This window comes from Schistocerca piceifrons, chromosome 4, assembly GCF_021461385.2.
Source record: "Schistocerca piceifrons isolate TAMUIC-IGC-003096 chromosome 4, iqSchPice1.1, whole genome shotgun sequence".
Classification (NCBI taxonomy): Eukaryota; Metazoa; Arthropoda; class Insecta; order Orthoptera; family Acrididae; genus Schistocerca; species Schistocerca piceifrons.
In genome coordinates this window covers 656911176-656934923 of record NC_060141.1, presented here as the reverse complement: position 1 = coordinate 656934923, position 23748 = coordinate 656911176, and the positions used below count along the sequence as shown (strand labels likewise).

At 42.7% G+C, this 23748-nt stretch overlaps 1 protein-coding gene across 1 annotated transcript in view; it reads right to left on the bottom strand.

The window, feature by feature from the left end:
* The window catches only part of LOC124796096 (sodium-coupled monocarboxylate transporter 1-like), a 96710-nt gene extending 73532 nt beyond the window's left edge, over window positions 1-23178 (bottom strand). Inside the window, exons 1-5 of the mRNA XM_047260182.1 lie at window positions 23171-23178; window positions 22344-22595; window positions 18717-18876; window positions 14414-14531; window positions 13989-14056 (exon numbers count right to left, since the gene is read on the bottom strand). Of these exons, the coding sequence (XP_047116138.1) occupies window positions 13989-14056; window positions 14414-14531; window positions 18717-18876; window positions 22344-22595; window positions 23171-23178 (606 nt within the window). The remainder of the gene's footprint in view (window positions 1-13988; window positions 14057-14413; window positions 14532-18716; window positions 18877-22343; window positions 22596-23170) is intronic.
* Between the last annotated feature and the right edge of the window lie 570 nt (window positions 23179-23748).

Here is a 23748-nt window from a genome sequence, read left to right as displayed (position 1 = left end):
GCATAATTCTGTGATTCCTGTCACAATTCGCTCTAGCCTTCCCACAAGTACCTCACGGGGTCCTTTTGTTGACGCTGAAAGAATTTGTTTGTTCTCTTTTTGCTTCTCTCCGGCGTTACCTGTTGTCTGCCTCTGTTGCGTTCCGACAGTTGACGAGTTTTTCCACAGTCAAATAACTCATGCGGGTGTTCTCCTTTAGAGCACTTACTCTTGATTTCAGCTGTGGCTTACTTTTACTGACACATTTCACACTGAACGCTCCAGATCTACTTCTGGTACCACCTGTGGACACTCTAGTAACACACTCTCATTTTTAGTGTTCAGCGCACTCGTCAGGAATTGTCCTGATTCTACTCTTACTTATGCGTCAGGCAAATACACGCCCTTGGTGATTTCCTGTTTCAGAATTATAGCTTCTTTCATTCCATTCTCCTATATTTTTATTCGACACAGCCGTACCTCACGGGGTCCTTTTGTTGACGCTGAAAGAATTTGTTTGTTCTCTTTTTGCTTCTCTCCGGCGTTACCTGTTGTCTGCCTCTGTTGCGTTCCGACAGTTGACGAGTTCCTGTCACAATTCGCTCTAGCCTTCCCACAAGTTTCTTGCTTCACGATTAAGCATCTCTCTCAATGTCCCTCTATTTTCTGTGAATTTACTATGCAGAGCTCACACTGAAATTAGAACTACGTAAACCTAACTAACCTCACACACATCCATGCCTGAGGCAGGATTCGAACCTGCGACCGTAGCTGTCACGCGGTCCCAGACTGTAGGGCCTAGAACCGCTCGGCCACCCGGCCGGCTCTTCCGGTGGTATGACTGATTATGACTCCAAGCTCTTTGAAGTAGTCTCGGCCTACCTGCCCATCATATTTCTCCTATATGCTTTAAAAAAGCTTTCTGACCATCTCTCGCGTAATGACCATTTAGTTTGCTTTCAAAACAAGTTACCGAAGCACATCTGCCTCTATGACTTGATGAATGACATTGTGAGCGCCTCACTTCTCATGACTCGTCCATATCCGTGCATTTTCATGATACAATTGTCCCCAGATCTCTTATTCCTTTATGCGCCATGTGGCCTTGCTTCCCAAACATGAGAACCTTGGTGGCTTTCTTCTCGGTCATGGCACTGCACCACCACATCGGGTGATCACCTTTTCTCGGTCGAGGCTATCACGCTCTCCTCTGTCAGAGCCTCTCATAACGTTAACTGCTTACCTCGCATATGCGCTATTGTCTTTTTCCTGACATCATATATTGCTTAGATAAACACTGTTCTGCATGAAACTTCCTGGCAGATTAAAACTGTGTGTCGGACCGAGACTCGAACTCGGGACCTTTGCCTTTCGCGGGCAAGTGCTCTACCATCTGAGCTACCCAAGCACGACTCACGTCCCATCCTCACAGCTTTAATTCCGCCAGTACCTCGTCTCCTACCCTCCAAACTTCACAGAAGCTCTCCTGCCAAACTTGCAAAACTAGCGCTCCTGGAAGAAAGGATATTGCGGAGACATAACTTAGCCACAGCCTGGGGGTTGTCTCTAGAATGAAATTTTCACTCCTCAGCGGAGTGTGCGCTGATATGATACTTCCTGGCAGATTAAAACTGTCTGCTGAACCGAGACTCGAACTCGGTACCTATGTATTTCGCGGGCAAGTGCTCTACTCTTCTGCATAATTTTCAGATGAAAGTAAAGCTGCCTCCTAAATCCGATTCATGCTTTGTACCTCTGATTCCCTTCCTCGAATGGTGTTGCATGGTATCCAACCTCGAGCCCCACTGAGCTATATACGTACTTTCCATCGTTCTTGCCGAACTACATACATTGGACACGCATAGAAGTCAGGTGTCATTTTACTATCTAATATGGCATGCACATCTCGCCAAGTGGCGCTTAGATCTTTGATTAATAACTTGCGACGTGCTGAGCCCACTATTTTAGTTTTAACCAATTTCAAAAGGTTATCGTGCTGCTCCGTTTCTATAAGTTTAAATGCAAGATCACAATTGTCAATAAACTCTCTTAGAATGTTCTTAGTGCCTTCAAATGATTACAGTAATGATTTTAGCACACCCGACAAACTAACGAACCGCCGGACAGAGTGGTCATGCGTTTCTAGGCACTACAGTCTGGAACCGCGAGACCGCTACGGTCGCAGGTTCGAATCGTGCCTCGGGCATAGATGTGTGTGATGTCCTTAGGTTAGTTAGGTTTAAGTAGTTCTAAGTTCCCAAAGGAATGGAAAACGGCAAACGTAGTCATTACAAAGAAAGGACCAGACAAGGACCCCGCGGAAGTGAAATCATACAGGCCGATTTGCTTGCTGGATCTATTCGGTAAAATACTGGAGAAACTGCTAGCTGACAGATTGGCGGCACACCGAGTGTTTTGCGGGATGAGCAACAGGCAGTTCGGCTTCAGGCCGGGGTGGTCGGCATCTGATGCAACAGCCCTGGCGGCTGAGGTCTGCGGCTCGACCCCGCATAAATACGTGGTTGGCATCATGGTTGACATCAGTGGTGCCTTCGACAACCTGTGGTGGCCTTCGCTCTTCTCCTGCTTGCGGGAGAAAAGTGTCCAGGGCCGCCATACGGTTGCCTGAGGAGCTATTGTAAGGATCGGGAGGTCTGGCTATCATCCCCTAGCGAAAAAGTTGGAAAAACAATTACCAAAGGATGTCCCCAAGGTTCCGTTTTAGGACCGCACTTTTGGGACATCCATATGGAGCCTCTATTAGACAGATTACAACAAAGTGATGAGGTGTTAGAGGTGATGGCCTACGCGGATGACCTCCTCCTGTTGATCGGCGGCCGTAGCAGCGAAGACATTGAACCAAAAATAGAGACAGCCATAGACAAACTCCAACAGTGGTGCCATACGACTAAAATGACGATTCGCCCAGCAAATCCACTTGCCTGTTGCTAAAAGGACATCTAATCAGAAATTCCACTGTCAGAATTGACGGTTCACCAGTTCTCCGGCGACGTGAGACACGCTATCTAGGAGTTATCATTGATGAGAGGTGGAGCTTCGGGAAACACATTGATACCGTTACCCAGAGAGCTCTCCAGATATTAAATAACCTCATCTCAATAGGCCATAACAGATTCCATCTCTCCTCCACACCTAATTAAAATCTACCACAATAGCATCCTAACCTCAGTTGTGGGTTACGGCTCGGGAATGTGGGCGCACAGGCTCACTAGGGTTGTGAGAAGGGTCCAGAGAAGCATGATATTAAGATCTGTGGGAGCCTACAGAACATCTCCAGGGGGGGGGGGGGGGGGCTATTAGTCATAATGGGGCTATGCCCTCTGGACATAAAAATAAGAGAACAAGCGGCTTGGTATTGGGCCAAAAAGGGAAATTATGAGAAGATTGCAGACATCATGGGTATTAGGGTGGGGGATAAAAGGGAAATAAGGAAAAGAGGGGAGGAACTCTGGCAGGAGTCTTGGGAGGTAGAAGAGGCTGGACGCAGAACTTTCCAGTTCATACCTGATGTAAGGCAACGCTCGGATTTGAAATACTTTGAGCCCACACGAGGAGTGATCCATTTTCTCACTGGCCATGGACCCTACCCGACATACTTATGTCGATTTGGGAAGAGGGCTACACCGGCATGTGACTGTGGTGATCCGGAGGGTACACCCGAACATGTAGTTTACGAATGCCCCCTCTTCAATGATATCGCGAACACATTACGAGACAGACTACCCAACTATGACTCATATCAACTACTTAGACGAGAGGAAACTTTTCAGACCTTACACACATTGGCTAACGAGGTATCGCGAAAAGTTCTAACTGAATACTTAAGAGAGATAAACTAAATAACAAAGACAACAACCACCGAATGCGTCCAAGAGCCCTATTCCCATGCCGCCTGTGCGTGGACCCGCCGAATTTCATCTCAGTTGGAATCCACCACGTGCAGGATTAGGGGGAGTAGGGATCAACACCACCGATTGTGACACACACCCGAAATGACATAGGATAAGTTAGTTTGTAGGACTTAGTTTTTAGGATACTACGTTAGGAACTGCAGCGAATTTAAAATCGAGGCCTGCCCAGTGCCAGGGGCACGCTCTTCGGGATTAGCTCGAAGAGCAAGGCAATTTAAAAGTAGGTTTATATCTTTCACTGGCACAAATGTGACGCTGCAGAATATATTAATTAGTTATAGGAATTGGATATAAACTGTAGACACTAGATATTAGATGCCCATTGTTTGTTAAATATCAGCTGTAGCTCACTTATAAAAACTGAAACTAGCTGCAAACTAAGTATAAATGTATAAGTGTTATGGCACACTAATGAAGTAAGGAAGTGGGTTAACTTTGTATAATTATAATGGTTAGTTAATAAAGATTTTTTTTTAAAAAAAAGAAAGAAAAAAGTTCTAGGGGACTGATGACCTCAAAAGTTGATTACCATAGTGCTCAGAGCCAGCCAAACTAACGAACTGCCCACGTTGCGGTTCAGGCACATGAGAGCTTGCACTGGAAACAATATCTCCGTCTCGTGACATGGCTGCTGTCTGCCCTCGTCCCGTATGTTACGCACGCCTCTTTCTGTCGTTGCCGGTGCTGATGCATCTCCCCTGTGGCGACCCAGCGCTGCCCGCCATGGCTGCCGGCTGTCCTCTCACCACGTCCGCGTCCTCGTATTGCTCTCGGGCGACCCTGGCCGCTTTCCGGGATGTCCTCCTCGACTCCGGGCGCCATTCGTCCGCTGCTACAGAGGCTGCACCGCCTCTGGCCGCCTTCCAGGATGTCCTCCTTGCCCCCAGGTGCTGTCTGATGATGGGCTAGTCCCAGCCTGTATTTCTTTCTTCAGGCGCCTTCTTTCTCAAAAGCGGGATAGGAGCCCTCTTTCTTTTCCGTCCTGGCTTCTGGGTCTGTTGCTGGTCAGCGTACAGGTTTTCAAGTAATCTAAAAGCCATTCTGTCGTTTTATGTGATGTCGTGCCAGTTACGACCGATATTCCAAAGAGAGGTGACCTATTTCTAACTCGTGGCGTGATGACTGCATTCTAATTCTACGACCTAAGGCCGTATCTGATACCAGAAAAAATGTCTTCATATGGCGTCCAGCAAGTGGTCTACACCACAATGACACTGGAGACTGGAGAAGGTCGGTCCAATCAGCTAACGTGGAGATGCCTAACTAAAAGATGGTTATGGAACTTGGTCGAGAAATAGTCGAACAAAGTTGTTGTTATTGTGGTCTTCAGTCCTGAGACTGGTTTGATCCAGCTCGCCATGCTACTCTATTCTGTGCAAGCTTCTTCATCTCCCAGTACTTACTGCAACCTACATCCTTCTGAATCTGCTTAGTGTATTCGTCTCTTGGTCTCCCTCTACGATTTTACCCTCCACGCTGCCCTCCAATGCTAAATTTGTGATTCCTTGATGCCTCAGAACATGTCCTACTAACCGGTCCCTTCTTCTTGTAAAGTTGTGCCACAAACTCCTATTCTCCCCAATTCTATTCAATACCTGCTCATTAGTTATGTGATCTACCCATCTAATCTTCAGCATTCTTCTGTAGCACCACATTTCGAAAGCGTCTATTCTCTTCTTGTCCAAACTATTTATCGTCCATACATGGCTACACACCATACAATACTTTCAGAAACGACTTCCTGGCACTTAAATCTATACTCAATGTTAACAAATTTCTCTTCTTCAGAAACGCCAGTCTACATTTTATATCCTCTCTACTTCGAACATCATCAGTTATTTTGCTCTCCAAATAGCAAAACTCGTTTACTACTTTAAGTGTCTCATTTCCTAATCTAATTCCCTCAGCATGACCCGACTTAATTCGACTACATTTCATTATCCTCGTTTTGCTTTTGTTGATGTTCATCTTATATCCTCCTTCCAAGACACTGTCCATTCCGTTCAACTGCTCTTCCAAGTCCCTTGCTGTCCCTGACAGAATTACAATGTCATCGGCGAACCTCAAAGTTTTTATTTCTCCTCCATGGATTTTAATACCTACTCCGAATTTTTCTTTTGTTTCCTTTACTGCGTCCTCAACATACAGATTGAATAACATCGGGGAGAGGCTACAAGCCTGTCTCACTCCCTTCCCAACGACTGCTTCCCTTTCATGCCCCTCGACTCTTATAACTGCCATCTGGTTTCTGTACAAATTGTAAATAGCCTTTCGCTCCCTGTATTTTACCCCTGCCACCTTCAGAATTTGAAAGAGAGTATTCCAGTCAACATTGTCAAAAGCTTTCTCTAAGTCTACAAATGCTAGAAACGTAGGTTTGCCCTTTCTTAATCTAGCTTCTAAGATAAGTCGTAAGGTCAGTTTTGCCTCACGTGTTCCAGCATTTCTACGGAATCCAAACTGATCTTCCCCGAGGTCGGCTTCTACCAGTTTTTCCATTCGTCTGTAAAGAATTCGCGTTAGTATTTTGCAGCTGTGACTTATTAAACAGATAGTCGGTAATTTTCTCATCTGTCAACACCTGCTTTCTTTGGGAACAAAGACAATACTTGAATAACCGCAGTCTTTAATTGCTCGTCTGAGTAACACATGGATAGCGGCTTGAATGAAAGTACACTACTCCAGGTTGCAAAAACCCATGGAAGGAGTTGATGGTTACGTATGAATCTGAACAAGGCAGAGCACATCCTACAAGGCCCCAGTCATGACCCACACAGACGACCCGCCTGAACTGGCTTTGGTCGCCTCCGCCTTTACACTATACAGTAGGCCACGCCGCCCCATCCACATTGGCGCTTCCCGCCTCCGCTCTGCTGAGTCTTATGTGACTACGTATGGTCACCGCCAACGCACTGCTACGCCTCGAGGCTGTCCACGTGAGCTCACATCATACCTCATGCGTCAACATAACATTTCTGGCCAATCCCAAAAACCAGCGCCCTTTCTCTTGCGTCTCCTTTGTATTTCGAGTACCTTCTAGAAAACTTAATCGTTCTGGCTACTGTTCCGTTGCCTCTCCGGTGTTGCATTTTTCAAATATGCGACAGTAATGCTACTGCAATTTGTAACAGTACATATATATAGGACACCATGTCTTACACAATTTACTACGTTACAAATATATTACGATAAGAAATTTGACGATGTTTACATGTGAACTTTAATACTGGGCATCCGAGTCATATACTGTGAACACTGATATGTACAGTCGTGGACAAAACGAGCGAGATCCCTCGCCTTTTCGTTATGCTGATCTGCACAGCTTTAAAGTCTGCTACAAAGTATAACAGGCAAGGCGACGAAGTGCTACCAAATACCATGCACAGGCGTGAAATTGAACAACTATCCGAACTTGATCAGACTGTTTTCAATCAAGTGTAAGACTATACTAATGCTGATTAGTGTGTTAAACACAACATGTAAATATAAGATATAAATGACAGATCAAACGCTAATTAGTACGAACTCTATTAATAAAAATGAATGTCTGCTTATCGATATAACATAACTGTATCCCAGATCGATACGAGTTAGCAAAGTATTATGCACATTCGGCCGCGAAACAGTCTTTGTCATCGTTCAGACCAGTTATACTGGATCCTAACATAGAAGCTCACTTTTTTACACCACCAAGGGACCATATACCGCAGGAAGTGCGATACATTTCCGCTTATTATGTCTACTCGAGGTAAACAGGTTTTAAGAGTTGGGTAGACAGACAGACGGTCAAGAAAGTGAGACTAGTAGGGTTCCATTTTTACCTATTTATGCCACGAAATCCTAACAAAGAAAATAGCTACGACAGTTACCGAAGATGAGGACCGCATAAATAATTCTCCCTACTATTTATTAGAAATGTTCTAGTTGCAGTCGATACATCACCGCATTAATCGTAACTACACTTTCGAACCAAAACCCGTTTACAGGAAAGCAAATAAAGTCCAATTGCCTATACACGTGATAATTCAGATCCCAGTATTAATGCCAATACGTTTTAGAAGTGCGAGCATTCCCATTGCTAGCTAGATTCAGAAACACTTCGGCTAATAAAACGTTTTCTCGCTGTGGCGAGTCTAATGGAGAATTCAAAACATTGTAGAATACGTTTGGCAGCTATGTCGCCGTTTATTTCCTGGGGAGGTGCAGAATTATCCTACTAAATTTACTCGCTAGTAACGGTATTTTGTTATTTCGATAAACATTCCGAATGATTGTGCGGCGATATAAAGGTAGAAAATTCATGTTTTTGAGTTCAGAAAGCTTTATGCAACAGAAACTGCAAATAATTTTGCCATTTTCATTGCGAAATTGATGGCTTATTCTTGTCTGGGGTAATAATAGAGGGCTGTTTGCCTGGATTGTCTACTAGTGTAGTGAAAGGTGTTTGCTACTGCAAGGGAGGTCTGGTTTGTTTTCTGTTATAATCTCGATGGAGGCAGATAGACTATCAGTAAAGCAATTTTAAGAAATTCTCGCCCCTCCAAATACGTTTTATTGCTACCTTTATTCTGTACCGGCTCCCTGTGGATGTAAATATGAAAATCTTGTCGAATTTAATACTTGTTACTGCCTACTTTTCCCGCTTCTGGCAATAGTTGAATTGACTTAAGTGTGGCACAGAAATCTTTTTATCTGAATTTCGTTATGAATCCTCACGCATTGCTAAATTTGCACACTTTTATGATAGGTCAGCTAGAGTATGACTGGTCTGAACGTTGACACAGACCGTTCCGCGGTCGAATGCGCATAATATTTTGCTAATTCGTAACGATCTGGGGTACTTTGTCTTACTAAAACAGTAGGGTTATCTCGATAAGCTGTAGTTCATTTTTATTAATACATTTCATACTAATTAGCGTTTCTTCTTTCTCTTGTATCTTATATTTACGTGTTGTGCTTAGCACTAATCAGCATTGCCGGCAACTGTGGCCGAGTGGTTCTAGGCGCTTCAGTCCGGAACCGAGCGATTGTTACGGTCGCAGGTTCGAATCCTGCCTCGGGCATGGATGTGTGTGATGTCCTTAGGTTAGTTAGATTTAAGTAGTTCTAAGTTCTAGAGGACTGATGACTTCAGATATTAAGTCCCATAGTGCCCAGAGCCATTTGTACAATTTGAACTAATCAGCATTAATGTAGTCCTACACATGATTGAAAACAGTTTGACAAAGTTCGGATAGTTTATCAATTTCACGCCTGTGCATAGTATGTTTGTAGCACTTCGTCGCCTTGCCTTTTATGCTGCGTAGCAGCCTTTAAAGCTGTGCGGATCAGCATAACGAAAAGGCGAGGGGTCTCGCTCGTTTTGTCCACGACTGTACCAATGTATGCAAAGATAATGTATTTATCATGCAAAACAAACACTTCAGCTACCTTGCGCCCTAACACACCACAGATTACGCTCTAGAAACTGTGATATCTCTCAGGCGATCTTTCTAAGATCGTTTGATAAGTATCCATTCCGGCTGCTGTTCAGACATGAGTGTGGCGCATATTTGTTTACTAGTTAGTATTTCATACAACAGCTCTGCTCTAGACTGCACAAATGAAAGTCTGTAAATTATTTACGTGTTTTAGAGATGTTCTCAGCTCTGCTAATGACGGATCTGGACTGTACGACCAGATATGCTTTTCCGACAAGGGCTTGTATTTCATACCAGTCTGATGTCTTCTAACACATAAATGTAAAGAATCACATTATTTATCCACTATTTTCATGGTTGCCCTACTTCTTGCTTTGTGATTTATGCTTCGTTTATTCCATTTTTCTACCTGAAAATGGCCTAAGGCCGAAATCTTAATTGTATAATAATAAAAAAGCAATTATTACAGTCAAATGGTGGCAGCTTCATTCAAAAAAATTGTCCAGAATAGTTGGTATTTTACTTTTAGAGGCACAGCGTAAAGCTTCAAGGGTAGGTTCACAATGGCCGCTAGGAAGGATTATTTCTTTTTATCGCGCTCTTTTTGGTACGAGGTTGCTCTTACGATATAACTTTATCAGAAACACCAGTTATTAATGAAATTCGCCAAAAGCCGTGTACTGAGGTGATATTTTATTTTGTTTTGACTACCAATTCCGGCATTCTACTATGCAATCAAGTATTCGAATGAAGTACATCGGATACGGTTTTGAATTCACGACATCCAGAAATATATGGCACTGTACGACAATATGTTTTATTTTTTGGATATTCATATGGGGCCTGGAGATATCGTAGTGGAATGCCGGAACTGGTAGCCAAAATAAAACAAAATAACATTTCAATTACACGGCTGTTGGCGAATTTCATTGATTGTTACTTGACCAGCTGATGTCCGAGTCCATGATGGATTAACAGAGACTGAACCACCAGTTTGTCCTATGTATGTTCCGGGACAATAGGGCCCAGGTGAGCTTATACACATCTGAGTTATAAAAGAAATTTTTAGTTAGTTGTTCATTATGGACGAACAGGCAGTGGATTGTATCACGAAGCTCTAACATGATGCACTTTGAGGAGGTTAACTAGTCCATACGATATATCACCCAGGAATGGCGGAGTGAACTAGTTGAATTCTGAAACTGTTCTATAAAGACTGATTGTTTTATCCAAAATTTGCTGATTTTTGACGAAATAGCTTTTGTACTAGGTTGGTATTATAGCCATCGTCTTCAGAGATAAGTTTCAAATTAGGGTCTAAAGTAATGTTAAGCGCTACATCATTCATTGAGGGGAAGAAAAGAAACTAAGTTTCTATCCGATGGGGTGACATGACATAACATATGTAACACCATCGCCCGTACTTCGTTTCCGGAAAACGTTTAACATAATTTGTGCGTCAACCAAGAAACACATTTAAGTCCAGTATACATAGTGATTACTTGCAGATAATCAGAAGATGCGCCATCCATACGAAACGCATCGTTGGCAATAAAGCCTTTGGCAACAGAGATTTTTTTTTCTTTTTGGAATGATTAATTACCCTTGCTGCACAAGGGTCATGGAGTAGATTGATATCCTCTGAAAATATAATTGTGTAGGAAGTTGTGTATTGGAGACATAAAGTCTGAGCACTTACTATGTACCTGCATGTTTAGTTTGACATTGACACTTATTCAGAATATTTTATTATCTGAAGATGGCAGTAGCCGAAACTAGTAATAGTGATGTGTAAAAGTATGTGTGAACAAGACGGACCTGAAAAATAGAGGATGTTGTGAATTGGAGATTATTTTGTCTTGGGGACACAAAAATTATTGGTAATTTTTCATTGGAGCACAGTTTTGAGATTTAATAGATTTTTTGTTTTGTTCCCTTTGCATGAACTAGCTCTACATGTGAGAACACTTCTCTGACTTAGCGTTGATTTCTAGTTAGTTATAAAATGACTTTCAAAGGAAAAAATTGTTTTAGCCCATAGCAGCACTTTTATTTTGCCTACCAGATACCGGTTTTGTTTCCAAGTGTTATCATCAGGGCCCCTTTCAAACAAAATATCACACTAAATAGTTAATATAATTCCTTAAGAATCATTTACAGATTGAGCATTCACAAATTTTTTCTCTATGTTAGAAAAGCTTCATATAAAGTGCAAACTCAAAATACACACATCTCCTTATCCCTGGAGCACAGTTGTCAAACTCGCTTTCCAAATACGTGTGTCATATATTAAAAGCAAAGGTCAATGTTGTACTTTAAATAGATGCAAGATTATAATACTGCGGCCTATATATGAATATTTTTCCTTCTTTTTAAAAATGTTACAATGTCAAACATATCCAAAAAGTAACAGTATTAAAAAATTTTAAATGATGAAGATAAAGATTAAAACAAAGGGTAAAACAGACACGACTATAACAAAACATTAACAGCAAAATAAGACAACCAACCACGTATACCGCAGTATTTGTAAAGTGACATATGAAATCATACTTTTACTGGAATATGTCAAATAATCTTCATTTTGAAGGACAGTTACTTTTGTGTACGGCAATCTTTGGCCTTGAAAGGCTATGATTTCGTATTTAATAATTTGGTAATATCAATTAGAATCTTTTTGTTCAACTTTTTAGCTCAATGCGCGTATCAAAAAGTAATTCCTACTAGATGGCTACTCAATTTTTCTTGATATCAAAACATCAAAAGATGTGAACAAATTCAGTGGGTCGCTTTAAGTTTTTCGTACGCTTTGTGTGTTCATATTCTTTCTGACATGCGTACATATTCATTCATTCCATAACAAGTACGACCTTTGATTAAATAACGGAACAGTTCCACCATTTAAGGTTTTATTACCGAGCAGCATAGCACAATCTTTAAAGCACTATGTTTTATTTGGTATATTAAAGTCTGTTAACGAACGCTACACTTATTCCATCCGAGCAAGCGTTTTAACGCTCAAGATCTGCATGTCTAATGCTAAATGATTGCTAAACCCTAATTTTCCTTCCTTCCCATTTTTTTAACATTTCACTAGTATTTATGTTTTTAGAGTACTTAACGTCACTGAGAAGTACACAATTGAGCACTGTGAGAAAGTTAACATCCGAACTGGGCACCACGAGATAGACGAAATTAAGGAATTCTGCTACCCAGGCAGGAAAACAGAACATGATGGAAGGAGCGAGGCGGACATAACAAGCAAACTAACTCTGGTGAAAAGGGCATTACTGGACAAGAGAAGTCTGCTAATACCAAACATATTGCTTAGTTGTCCGAAGGAATTTCTGGCTGTGTATGTTTGGAGTTCAGCATTGTATGGTAGCGAAACATGAACTGTGGGAAAACAGGAAGAGAAGAGAATCGAAGTGATTGAAATGTGGTGCTACATTTCTCAAAATATTTGCAGAAAATTAATATCTGACTGCAGTATAGACTTCGAGACCTAATAATATGTCATAGGTGTACGTAATCAATTTTCGATTTGTACTTACCATCCAGTACAGCATTAGACTGCTCAGATCAGAAATTACTTGTTGTTTTCCAATAATTTGTTTCTAGTTTTCGAAAGATTAATGACAGGCATTACTGGATTATTTTTAAATTTTTCGTGTAGGTATTAAATTTGTGCAGGATGCAAACAAACAGATATCAGAGTGTAGATCCTACTAATTCATACTCTTGAACGAAGTTCCACGATCACCGAAAATCATTTTGAAAATAAGTGAAACATGATAACTGGTGATTCATTATTAATCCTTATTTATCACTGTACGGGTACAGCACAATGATTAGTTTCGGTTCCTTTCCACAACAATCTTCAGATTGTTCAGATCGTAAAAAAGCGGTACACAGGCATGAAACTGACTTTTGACGTGACTTGTCAGTCAGGTTGGACATATGGAATTTTACTTTTAATCTTCAACTTCTGCACATTTTTAAAAGGATACTACTTGAAAATCGTTGGCATGTGGTGTAAGTTATACTAATTTAACTGGAAATGTTCCTTTTTTAGCCGGCCACTGTGGCTGAGCGGTTCTAGGCGCTTCAGTCTGAAACCGCGCGACCGCTACAGTCACAGGTTCTAATCCTGCCTCGGGCATGGTTGTGGGTGATGTCCTTAGGTTGGTTAGGTTTAAGTAGTTCTAAGTTCTAGGGGACTGATGACCTTAGATGTAAAGTCCCATACTGCTCAGAGCCAATTGAACCGATTTTTGTTCCTTCTTTATTCCCGTCATGTTGGGAGATTATGGTATACAAACTGGCTCGCTCATGATGACATTTTCAACAACATATTGCCATAATCTTCAGCACGTACAATACAAATGCATTTCACTGCATGACTACAGTTACAGTGACGTTTTCCATTGCTTGTGCATCGCTTTTTACAATTTGAACGACCTCAAGATGGTTGTAGAAAACAACCGAAACTCGTCATCGTGCTGTAATTATTTACTAAAAATTGCGGTCTATGCATAAAAAGTTTTTACATTAATTTTTTTAACGAATTACACTAACACCGCCGACTTCTCCACCGCCATATCAGGTTTTACTACTAATCTACACGGCTTAAGATCACCATTCACTACTGACTTACCAGCATAGTGTAGAAAACGCAGACGGTGCAAACCAGAGGAGTGATCCAGTGGACGCTGATCCCAGACACTGTAAAAAAAAAAAAATAAAAATAAAAATAAATAAAAATAAAAAAAAAGTTCGATTTATATGGCGGTGGCAGTGGACAGTTCTACTATTGTCTAGACTGGAATGCACGCAGTATGCATAAAATACTAACAAGGAATTTCACTACGCCGTTTAATACGCTATTTTATTCATACAACAAAAAACTAGGCTGCTGAGCAACAACACATATCTCACACGTTACAACATACTTTGTGTAGCTGCTCTATGCTGAGACAGTGCTACATTTTCTAAAATAAACTGTAGCTGTACGTGCTTTTGCCAACGTAGATCGATGTTTTACTACTAGACATGGTCGTTAGCTTCAGAGTTAAAACCAACCTTGGCTTAGTGCGATAGCAGGCATGTACACGTACAAAGGCATGTGAAGCACCAGATTGAGCGTGAAGAATCCAGATGCAAATAATCGAATGGTACGGCTGAAGCGGCGCTCCAAATACTGCAACAGAAGCACACATTCCTCTTTAAGTCGGGCCTTGCTCTTGCAAATGTTTGCTGTTATTATTCTTCTACTTTCAATTTCTTCTCTTTCAACATTTGTTCCACCTATGCTGGGGCTTACTGCTGATTCACGGGATGCGACCTTCTAATTTTTTATTTTATTTTCTTAATTTGTGCCGATAAGGAGTCAATTCCAAAAACGGAAAGTACACCTATGTGTCTGTAAACTGGACCCACATATTTTACGTATACTGGTATGTAACTGCTTATGTGTTGCGTTTCTGGGTTAGAGTTATGACATCAGTCTGGCACTGCTTAGAGAACTGGCATATGACAAGCGATTTTAAGGCCCTCAGAGGGCACCAGTGAATTAGCTAGGTGCGTTTCGAAAGTCCAAGGGGCGTTTGATTAGTAGTGCAATTGATTTTTTTCTGTAAGCAAGTTTATCTTTCTTAAGGATTCCAGTACACCATATTATTCCCTACTCTTTTTGCTAGAAAACCCTATTTTTCAACGTACTCTTTGTACAGTGCCATGGTCACAACACAACCATACTGGGAGGGCTTGTACGTACTCAGTGGTCCTGTCTACTGGTCGACGTCGGAGCTAACTTCTTGCTGAATCCATGACCTCCCCATCATTCACGCACTGCTTCACGCGGGGTGTAGCCTTCATTGAGCCAAACAAACGGAAGGTGCGAACTCCTGGCTGTAGGATTGGTAAGGAATAACGGCCAAATGAAGTTATGTGAGCTCCCGACGGGTGAGCAGAGTTGGCCTTGCGATCTCACGGACAAGGAGAAGGTTCGTTGGGGTTTTTGTGGCGACGAACACGCTGAAGCAGTTTCTTAAATTTCCTGATGGTAGCATAATACACTTCAGACTCGTACGTTGCACCATGAGGGAGCACATCAAACAAAATGGCTCTGAGCGCTATGGAACTTCTGAGGTCATCAGTCCCCGAGAACTCAGAACTACCTAAACCTAACTAACCTAAGGACATCACATACATCCATGCCCGAGGCAGGATTCGAACCTGCGACAGTAACGGTCGCGCGGTTCCAGACTGTAGCGCCTAGAACCACTCGGCCACTCTGGCCGGCGCACATCAAACAGAATAGCGCCTTCAGGGCCCTAGAGGACCATGACCATGACGTTAACGGCTGAAGGTGCTTTTTTGTTCTTCGGAGGAGAGGTGGTGTTGCACCACTCCATCCACTGCGTTTTGTTTCCGGGTAGAAGTGATGAACCCATGTTTCGTCGGTTATGAAGATTTCGACACAAAATTGCCATTATCAGCCTCGAACCACATAAGCAATTCCGCACAGGTGGTCCTTCGTTGCTCTTTAAGTTCTTCTGTTAGGCGTCGAGCAACCCAGTGGACACACCCTTTTGAGTCCCCAACTGGTGGGCGAGTGTCAGCACTACCGACAGAGACGTCCAGATGAGCAGTGACGTGTTTCATTCCGAGCCGTCTATCACCTCGAATGAAAGCGTCAGCACTTTAAAATAATTCAAGTGTCACAGCTGTGTGCGCCCGGTCGGCACGCGGGGGATCGCACAGGTTTGAGCCACCTTGCAATGATGGCAGACGCCTCGCCCAACGACTCACAGGGCTTTTGTTCACTGACAAGAAGTGCCCATGAGTATCTACGATGCTCTGTTTTTCCACCACATGAAACTCAATGACAGCTCACTGCTTGGAACGCACCACCTATGCAGAGGCCATTTTGACGGCTATGCAAACCGCCACCACCTTTTGCAACTTCATGGAACTGTAGGGCATTAAGCGGGAATATTCCACGGCGTTGCCGGAGAAAATTTAATTGTTGCATTACTTAGTGAACGCCCAAGAGGATTATGATCATACACTACTCGTCATTAAAATTGCTACACCACGAAGATGATGTGCTACAGACGCGTAATTTAACCGACAGGTAGAAGATGCTGTGATATGCAAATGATTAGCTTTTCAGAGCATTCACATAAGGTTGGCGCCGGTGGCAACACCTACAACGTGCTGACATGAGGAAAGTTTCCAACCGATTTCTCATACACAAACACTGACCGGCGTTGCTTGGTGAAACATTGTTGTGATGCCTCGTGTAAGGAGGAGAAATTAGTACAATCACGTTTCCGACTTTAGTAAAGGACGGATTGTAGCCTATTGCGACTGCGGTTTATCATATCGCGACATTGCTGCTCGCGTTGGTCGAGATCCAATGACAGTTAGCAGAATATGGAATCGGTGGGTTCAGGAGGGTAATACGGAAGGCCGTGCTGCATCCCAACGGCCTCGTATCACTAGCAGTCGAGATGACAGGCATCTTATCCGCATGGCTGTAACGGATCGTGCAGCCACGGTGGTGGTGGTGGTTAGTGTTTAACCTCCCGTCGACAACGAGGTCATTAGAGACGGAGCGCAAGCTCGGGTTAGGGAAGGATTGGGAAGGAAATCAGCCGTGCCCTTTCAAAGGAGCCATCCCGGCATTTGCCTGAAACGATTTAGGGAAATCACGGAAAACCTAAATCAGGATGGCCGGAGACGGGATTGAACCGTCGTCCTCCCGAATGCGAGTCCAGTGTGCTAACCACTGTGCCACCTCGCTCGGTCGTGCAGCCACGTCTCGATCCCGGGGTCAATAGATGGGGATGTCTGCAAGACAAATACCATCTGCATGAACAGTTCGACGATGTTTGCAGCAGCATGGACTATCAGCTCGGAGACCATGGCTGCGGTTACCCTTGACGCTGCATCACAGACAGGAGCGCCTGCGATGGTGTACTCAACGACGAACGTGGGTGCACGAATGGCAAAACTTCATTTTTTCGTATGAATCCAGTTTCTGTTTACAACATCATGATGGTCGCATCCGTGTTTGGCGACAGCGCCGTGAACGCACATTGGAAGCGTGTATTCGTCATCGTCATTCTGGCGTATCACCCGGCGTGTTGTATGGGGTGCCATTGGTTACACGTCTCGGTCATCTCTTGTTCGCATTGACGGCACTTTGAACAGTAGACGTTACATTTCAGATGTGTTATGACCCGTGGCTCTACCCTTAATTCTATCCCTGTGAAACCCTCCATTTCAGAAGGACCAATGCACGACCGCATGTTGCAGGCCTGTACGGGCCTTTGTGGGTACAGTAAATGTTCGACTGTTGCCCTGGCTAGCACATTCTCCAGATTCTCGCCAATTTTAAACGTATGGTCAATGGTGGCCGAGCAACTGGCTCGTCACAATACGCCATTCACCACTCTTGATGAACTGCGGTATCGTGTCGAAGCTGCATGGGCAGCTGTACCTGAACACGCCATCCAAGCTCTGTTTGACTCAGTGCCCAGGCGTATCAAAGCCGTTATTGTTCTGGGTACAGATTTCTCAGGATCTCTGCACCCAAATTGCGTGGAAGTATAATCACATGTCAGTTCTAGTATAATATATTCGTCCAATGAATACCCGTTTATCGTCTGCATTTCTTCTTGGTGTAGCAATTTTAATGGCCAGTGGTGTATCCAGGCAAAGCGGCCCTGAGAAGTTTTAGTGATATAGGCGATTTAAATCGAAATGAAATGTACTTTTTCTAGGAAACCTACTAAATATTGCTAAGTTATGTTTCAAATATAATAAAATAATCTTTTATTTCTCAGTTTCTATTGTTATATGGCCTGTAGCTGCTTTCATAAATGCTGGTACCTTTGATAATTGTAAAAAAAATATTAACACTTTAAAATGTTTTCACCAAATACATGTAATCAACGGACAATAAAAACAGATTCTGACGTATGTTCAGTCCCATTCTTTACAAAAGATGCACCTCATGATCACATCATTAAGATACATTACTAAATGAAATAATTAAATAGCTTCTGATAACATTCCACGTTAATCTAATCCTCCACGAAGTAGTACAAAACCGATTATTTTTAACCAAGGCACTGTCAAAAGCTACTTGCATCATGGTTTTCTATCGTTCTTGTTGTGATTGGTTTGGGTACTATGGAATTCTAAAGCAAATGAGCAAGTATGTTGCTTACGGTAGTTGCTTTAAACAATACCATAGTCGTAATTTACAGACGGTAAAGGCAACAGACGGTATGATCCCGTTATTTATAGCTATTTTCATTTTGTCCAATGCTAAATTAAATCCTGATACGACTACAGTTGTTTTGGAATTCACCTCATAAGTTGATGTGAGCTGCAAATCGAAGAAAACAGGAAGAAACACGTAGTTGGTGATGAGTGCGAAAATGATGACTGATAAGCAAACCCATCCGTAGACGCTGCCGTATAGGTATACTTCTGCAGGAACTCCCATCAGCGTGGTTCCAGAGGTATGACTGTGAATCGCAAGTTTACATGCATGAAAGAAAAAGTATCATAAATATGAGAGCGATGTTCAACGTATCGGTCTGTTATGTTCACAAATATGAACCTAAGTTTCAAAATTTACTGGCCCATTAACTGATAATGACTGAAAAGATTTGGTAAGACATACACGTGCAGTGAAGAAATACTCAAGGATGCAAAACGTGTCATAAAATAAAAATACGTAACACATATTAACAAAAATTATATATATATAGTACTTCCACTTCCGAAGATCCTAAGTGAGGTGCTCCCCCTGGATGTAGAATAGGTCATCTTGAAGCAATGGCTTCATAAAAGTAGATTGAAACCACATGATGCCAATACTGAAAGTAAGAGGTACTACTCACTGAATCACGAATAATGCTAGTAAAGTGTTTTATTTGTGAGCCAGTGTAATAGATGCTGTTCCGAAGTTCTCGTAACAAACTTCTAGGACCTTTAGGGGAGAGTGAGTACATAATATTTTGAATATGAAGTCATGTCCGGAATCGTATTGTTTACGTACTGCGACATCTACATCTGCATTTACATTTATAATCCGCAAGCTACCCAACGGTGTGTAGCGGAGGGCACTTTACGTGCCACTGTCATTACCTTCCTTTCCTGATCCAGTCGCGTATGGTTCACGGGAAGAAAGACTGCCGGAAAGCCTCCTTGCGCGCTCGAATCTCTCTAATGTTACATTCGTGATGTGCTCTGGAGATGAAAGTGGGGGGAAGCAATATATTCGATACCTCATCCAGAAACCCACCCTCTCGAAACTTGGACAGCATGCTACACCGCGATGCAGAGCGCCTCTCTTGCAGAGTCTGCCACTTGAATTTGCTAAACATCTCCGTAACGCTATCATGCTTACCAAATAACCCTGTGCCGAAACGCGCCGCTTTTCTTTTGATCTTCCCTATCTCCTCTGTCAACGCGACCTGGTACGGTCCCACGCTGGTGAGCAATACTCAAGTAAAGGTCGAACGAGTGTTCTGTAAGCCACTTCCTTTGATGATGGACTACATTTTCTAAGGACTCTCCCAATGAATCTCAACCTGGCACCCACCTTACAACAATTAATTTTATATGATCATTCCACTTCAAATCGTTCCGTACGCATACTTCGAGATATTTTACAGAAATAACAGTTACTATGTTCCGCTATCATATAATCATACAATAAAGGATCCTTCTTTCTATGTATTCGCAATACATTACATTTGTCTATGTTAAGGGTCAGTTGCCACTCCCTGCACCAAGTGCCTATCCGCTGCAGATCTTCCTGCATTTCGCTGCAATTTTCTAATGCTGCAACTTCTCTGTATACTACAGCATCATCCGCGAAAAGCCGCATGAAACATCCGACACTATCTACTAGGTCATTTATATATATTATGAAAAGCAATGGTCACATAACACTCCCCTGCGGCACGCCAGAGGTTACTTTAACGTCTGTAGAGTTCAGATGTGTAACGCGTCCACTTCTTCTGAGGGAAGAGTTGCTTGTCCTGGTATGCTATAGGGTGACGATTATTACGTCAGACGGTCACCTGATGTTGTCATGCATCAGTACTGTGGCTGTTTGGGGATAAAGTAAACACGAAATGTTAAAGTGTTAAAACATACAAATGTGCTTCAGTGATAACTGGATTTCCCCCCATGTTTCCTTTCGAATTGTTACCTAAGAACTATACTGCGTCACACCTAATTCAATTCTTCAAGCAGAAGTGGCCGAGTTAAACATCCGAACTGAAATCGTCGTAGAAGGGAAACGGTACGTTTCCGGACATGTGTACCTACTCAGAGTATTATGTGCTCCTTAATGAAAGTTTGACTCTGCAGCGGAGTGTGTGCTGATATGATAAGTGCGTATCAGCGCATACACCGCTGCAGGGTGGAAGTTTCGTTCTGGAAACATTCCTCACGCTGTTGCTCTGCCATGTCTCCGCAATATCGTTTCTTCCAGGAGTACCGATTTTGCAAGTTTCGCAGGAGAGCTTCTGCGAAGTTTGGGTGATAGTAGGCGAGGTACTGGACTAAAGCTGCGATGACGGGTCGTGAGTCGTGCTTGGGTAGCTCATTCGGTAGAGCATATGCCCGCGAATGGCAAAGCTCTCGAGTTCGAGTCTCGGTCCAGCGTACAGTTTTAATCTGCCAGGAAGTTTAATATGTGCATATACCACGCTGCATTCTGGAAACATGCCCCAGTCTGTGGCTAATCAGTGGTGACGGTACTGACGTCTCCAGAGAGTACCGCACCACAGTCGATAAGCCGCTGCACGTAGTGGCCGCTTCGATCAAGGCGCCATGTTACGGATTGCGTGGCCCCTACCGCCGGAGGTTCGAGTCCTCCATCGGGCATGGGTGAATATGTGTTGTTCTTAGCATAAGTTAGTTTAAGTAGGGTTTAAGTCTAGGGACCGATGACCTCAGCAGTTTGGTCCCTTAGGACTCCACACATTTGAACTTTTTTTTTTTCGATAAGCCGCGCCCGAAACACTCGTAGCTCAGCAGATGTATGGATTGTCTGTACGAATTATATCGAGGTACGACAGAGGCCGCAGCTGCCAACCTATGGGCGTCACGTGTTTGGATAACGATTGGTCGATGCCCCGTTAACCACCGTAGCCCTAAACTACGGTGGACAGATCTCTTCAGTGTCCCGAGTCTACAAGCAGCAGTGTTCGTCCGTCGCCTCAGAGACTTGGGCTCCGTACACATCGTAGGCCTGCTCTGGACCCTATGTAGGCATCACTCAGAGGAACAGCAACAGGACTTCAGCATTTTAGAGGACTTGTGATAATTTCAAGGTCTAATTATGTTGGGCATTTCACTAGAAGAAACTTCATTTGAGTATTTCTTCATTTGTAATAAATATTTTATTATTAACTGTTGGAAATCTTTCTGATTGAAGGTAACCTACGCCCTCCACCTACATTCCCAGCATAAGCCACGCCTCAGCAATATCCTTTCTTGCAGGAGTGCTAGTTCTGCAAGTTTCGCAGGAGAGCTTCTGTGCAGTTTGGAAGATAGGAGACGAAGTACTGGCGGAACTAAAGCTGTGAGGAGGGGTCGTGAATCGTGCTTGGGTAGCTCAATCGGTAGAATACTTGCCCGCGGCAGGCAAAGGTCCCGAGTTTGAGTTCTGGTCCGGCAAACGGTTTTAACATGCCAGGAAGTTTCGTACTCTTCCTCTACAAGTCGTAGAAGTTTGTATCGACATTTTCTGAACAACCCGTGTTTTGTTCCATTAACATGAACAATGGAAACTTATCTAAAGTTTAGTGGTAAACAGAAAATAAGGACCCAGCTTCTGCTGTCGCTCTTCTTCGTCGTCACACATACTGCGGAAGTTGCCAGAAGACTTCAACGGTGACGACAGCAGTTGCCAACAAGAGGACGGGATATAAGAGGATCGGATAAATTTCTCATACATAGTAACGTCTCTCACCTAGAGACTTGTGACACTGCGACTGGAAATGCCCTCATGCGTTTGCCGCCGTGCAGGTAGTCCACTTGGGCAGTATTCTTGGCGCGACCAAACACGCCAAAATAAATACCGATGGCTGCGGAAAGGCCCAGCATGAGTGCGAAAGACAGGTGGTCCACCCATCCGAACAGCATGTGTTGCGTCAACTCCGAGTCCACACTTGCGTTGAATGTCATATTGCTGTCACAGACGTCTGGAGCTTGTAGCAGATACCTGCAAACATCATCACGGTATATGATAAATGTAGTAGCTACCTTCCACAGCTACTGCATTTGAGTTTAATAATCATCTTTTGGATATAGTCTTCCTTCTGCATCTGCAAAGAAAAACTGAGACTAGCATCCTATATCAATATACAATAATTTATTTATCTTATATCTATACACTTTTCAGCATTTTAGGTACTATCTTCGGTGTGTTCTTTTTCTCTGTTAGTCTGCCTGAAAAGGTTTTATTACTTGATAAAGGCTTATTGTTTCATGAAAGAAACACACAAAAATGCGAAGTTAATAGTTGAAACAATAATATTAAACATAATACGTGTTTTAACCTGTCTCCTACAACATTGAACAAGATCAGTCAGATAATTTAAGTTAACGATAAAATTTTTTAAACTGGAATTTTAAAAAAACTGCAAAATACAAATAGTTTTGTTTTTGGCAGCTGGAAAGCTGAATAAAGTACATTATATATGATATTACTAGCAATAAATAACTGATATCATTATGTGCCGGGAATAATTGCATAGGCATGGTACCTCGTTTTCCTATTTAGAATCGTACACTTACATTAGCATCGTAGACCTAATATTAGACGAATGATATTTCCTTCATCAAATGTATAATAGCCTTTGCCTGTACATGTAAGGGGTATCCCTTCTAAGAGTGTTTGCCATTTGCAGCTTTAGTCACCACAGCCATATAGTGCTCATAATGTTTTTCATGCGACGCCCAACGTTGACCGAAAGCGTTGTTTTCCCTCCTGTTAGGAACAAAACTTCTTTTAAATTGGAAGTGTGATTGCCTATTTGATAGAGCGGTTCCCCTAGAGCGGTTCCAAATTAGTGTAGTGCGATATTCTTTTTACTGAGATTTACAGGGGTATTAAAACATGAAGAATATCCAGTACTACAACAAATAATGAGCATCACTGCTGTGTTGCGGCAGCCTGCTCAGTCGTTGCTAGAGTCCTGGATGTTCTACTCGTTTTACTGTCCTTACATATAAATAAAACGAATGACGCACAGGACTCATTTGGGACAGCTCTTTCGAATAGGGAGTCAAAAGCATCTGGAAAACCTTTTTCCTTTTCATAATGAGAAACAATCAGACGCTTTCCGTCCCCATTGTGCGTTACATGAAAAGAC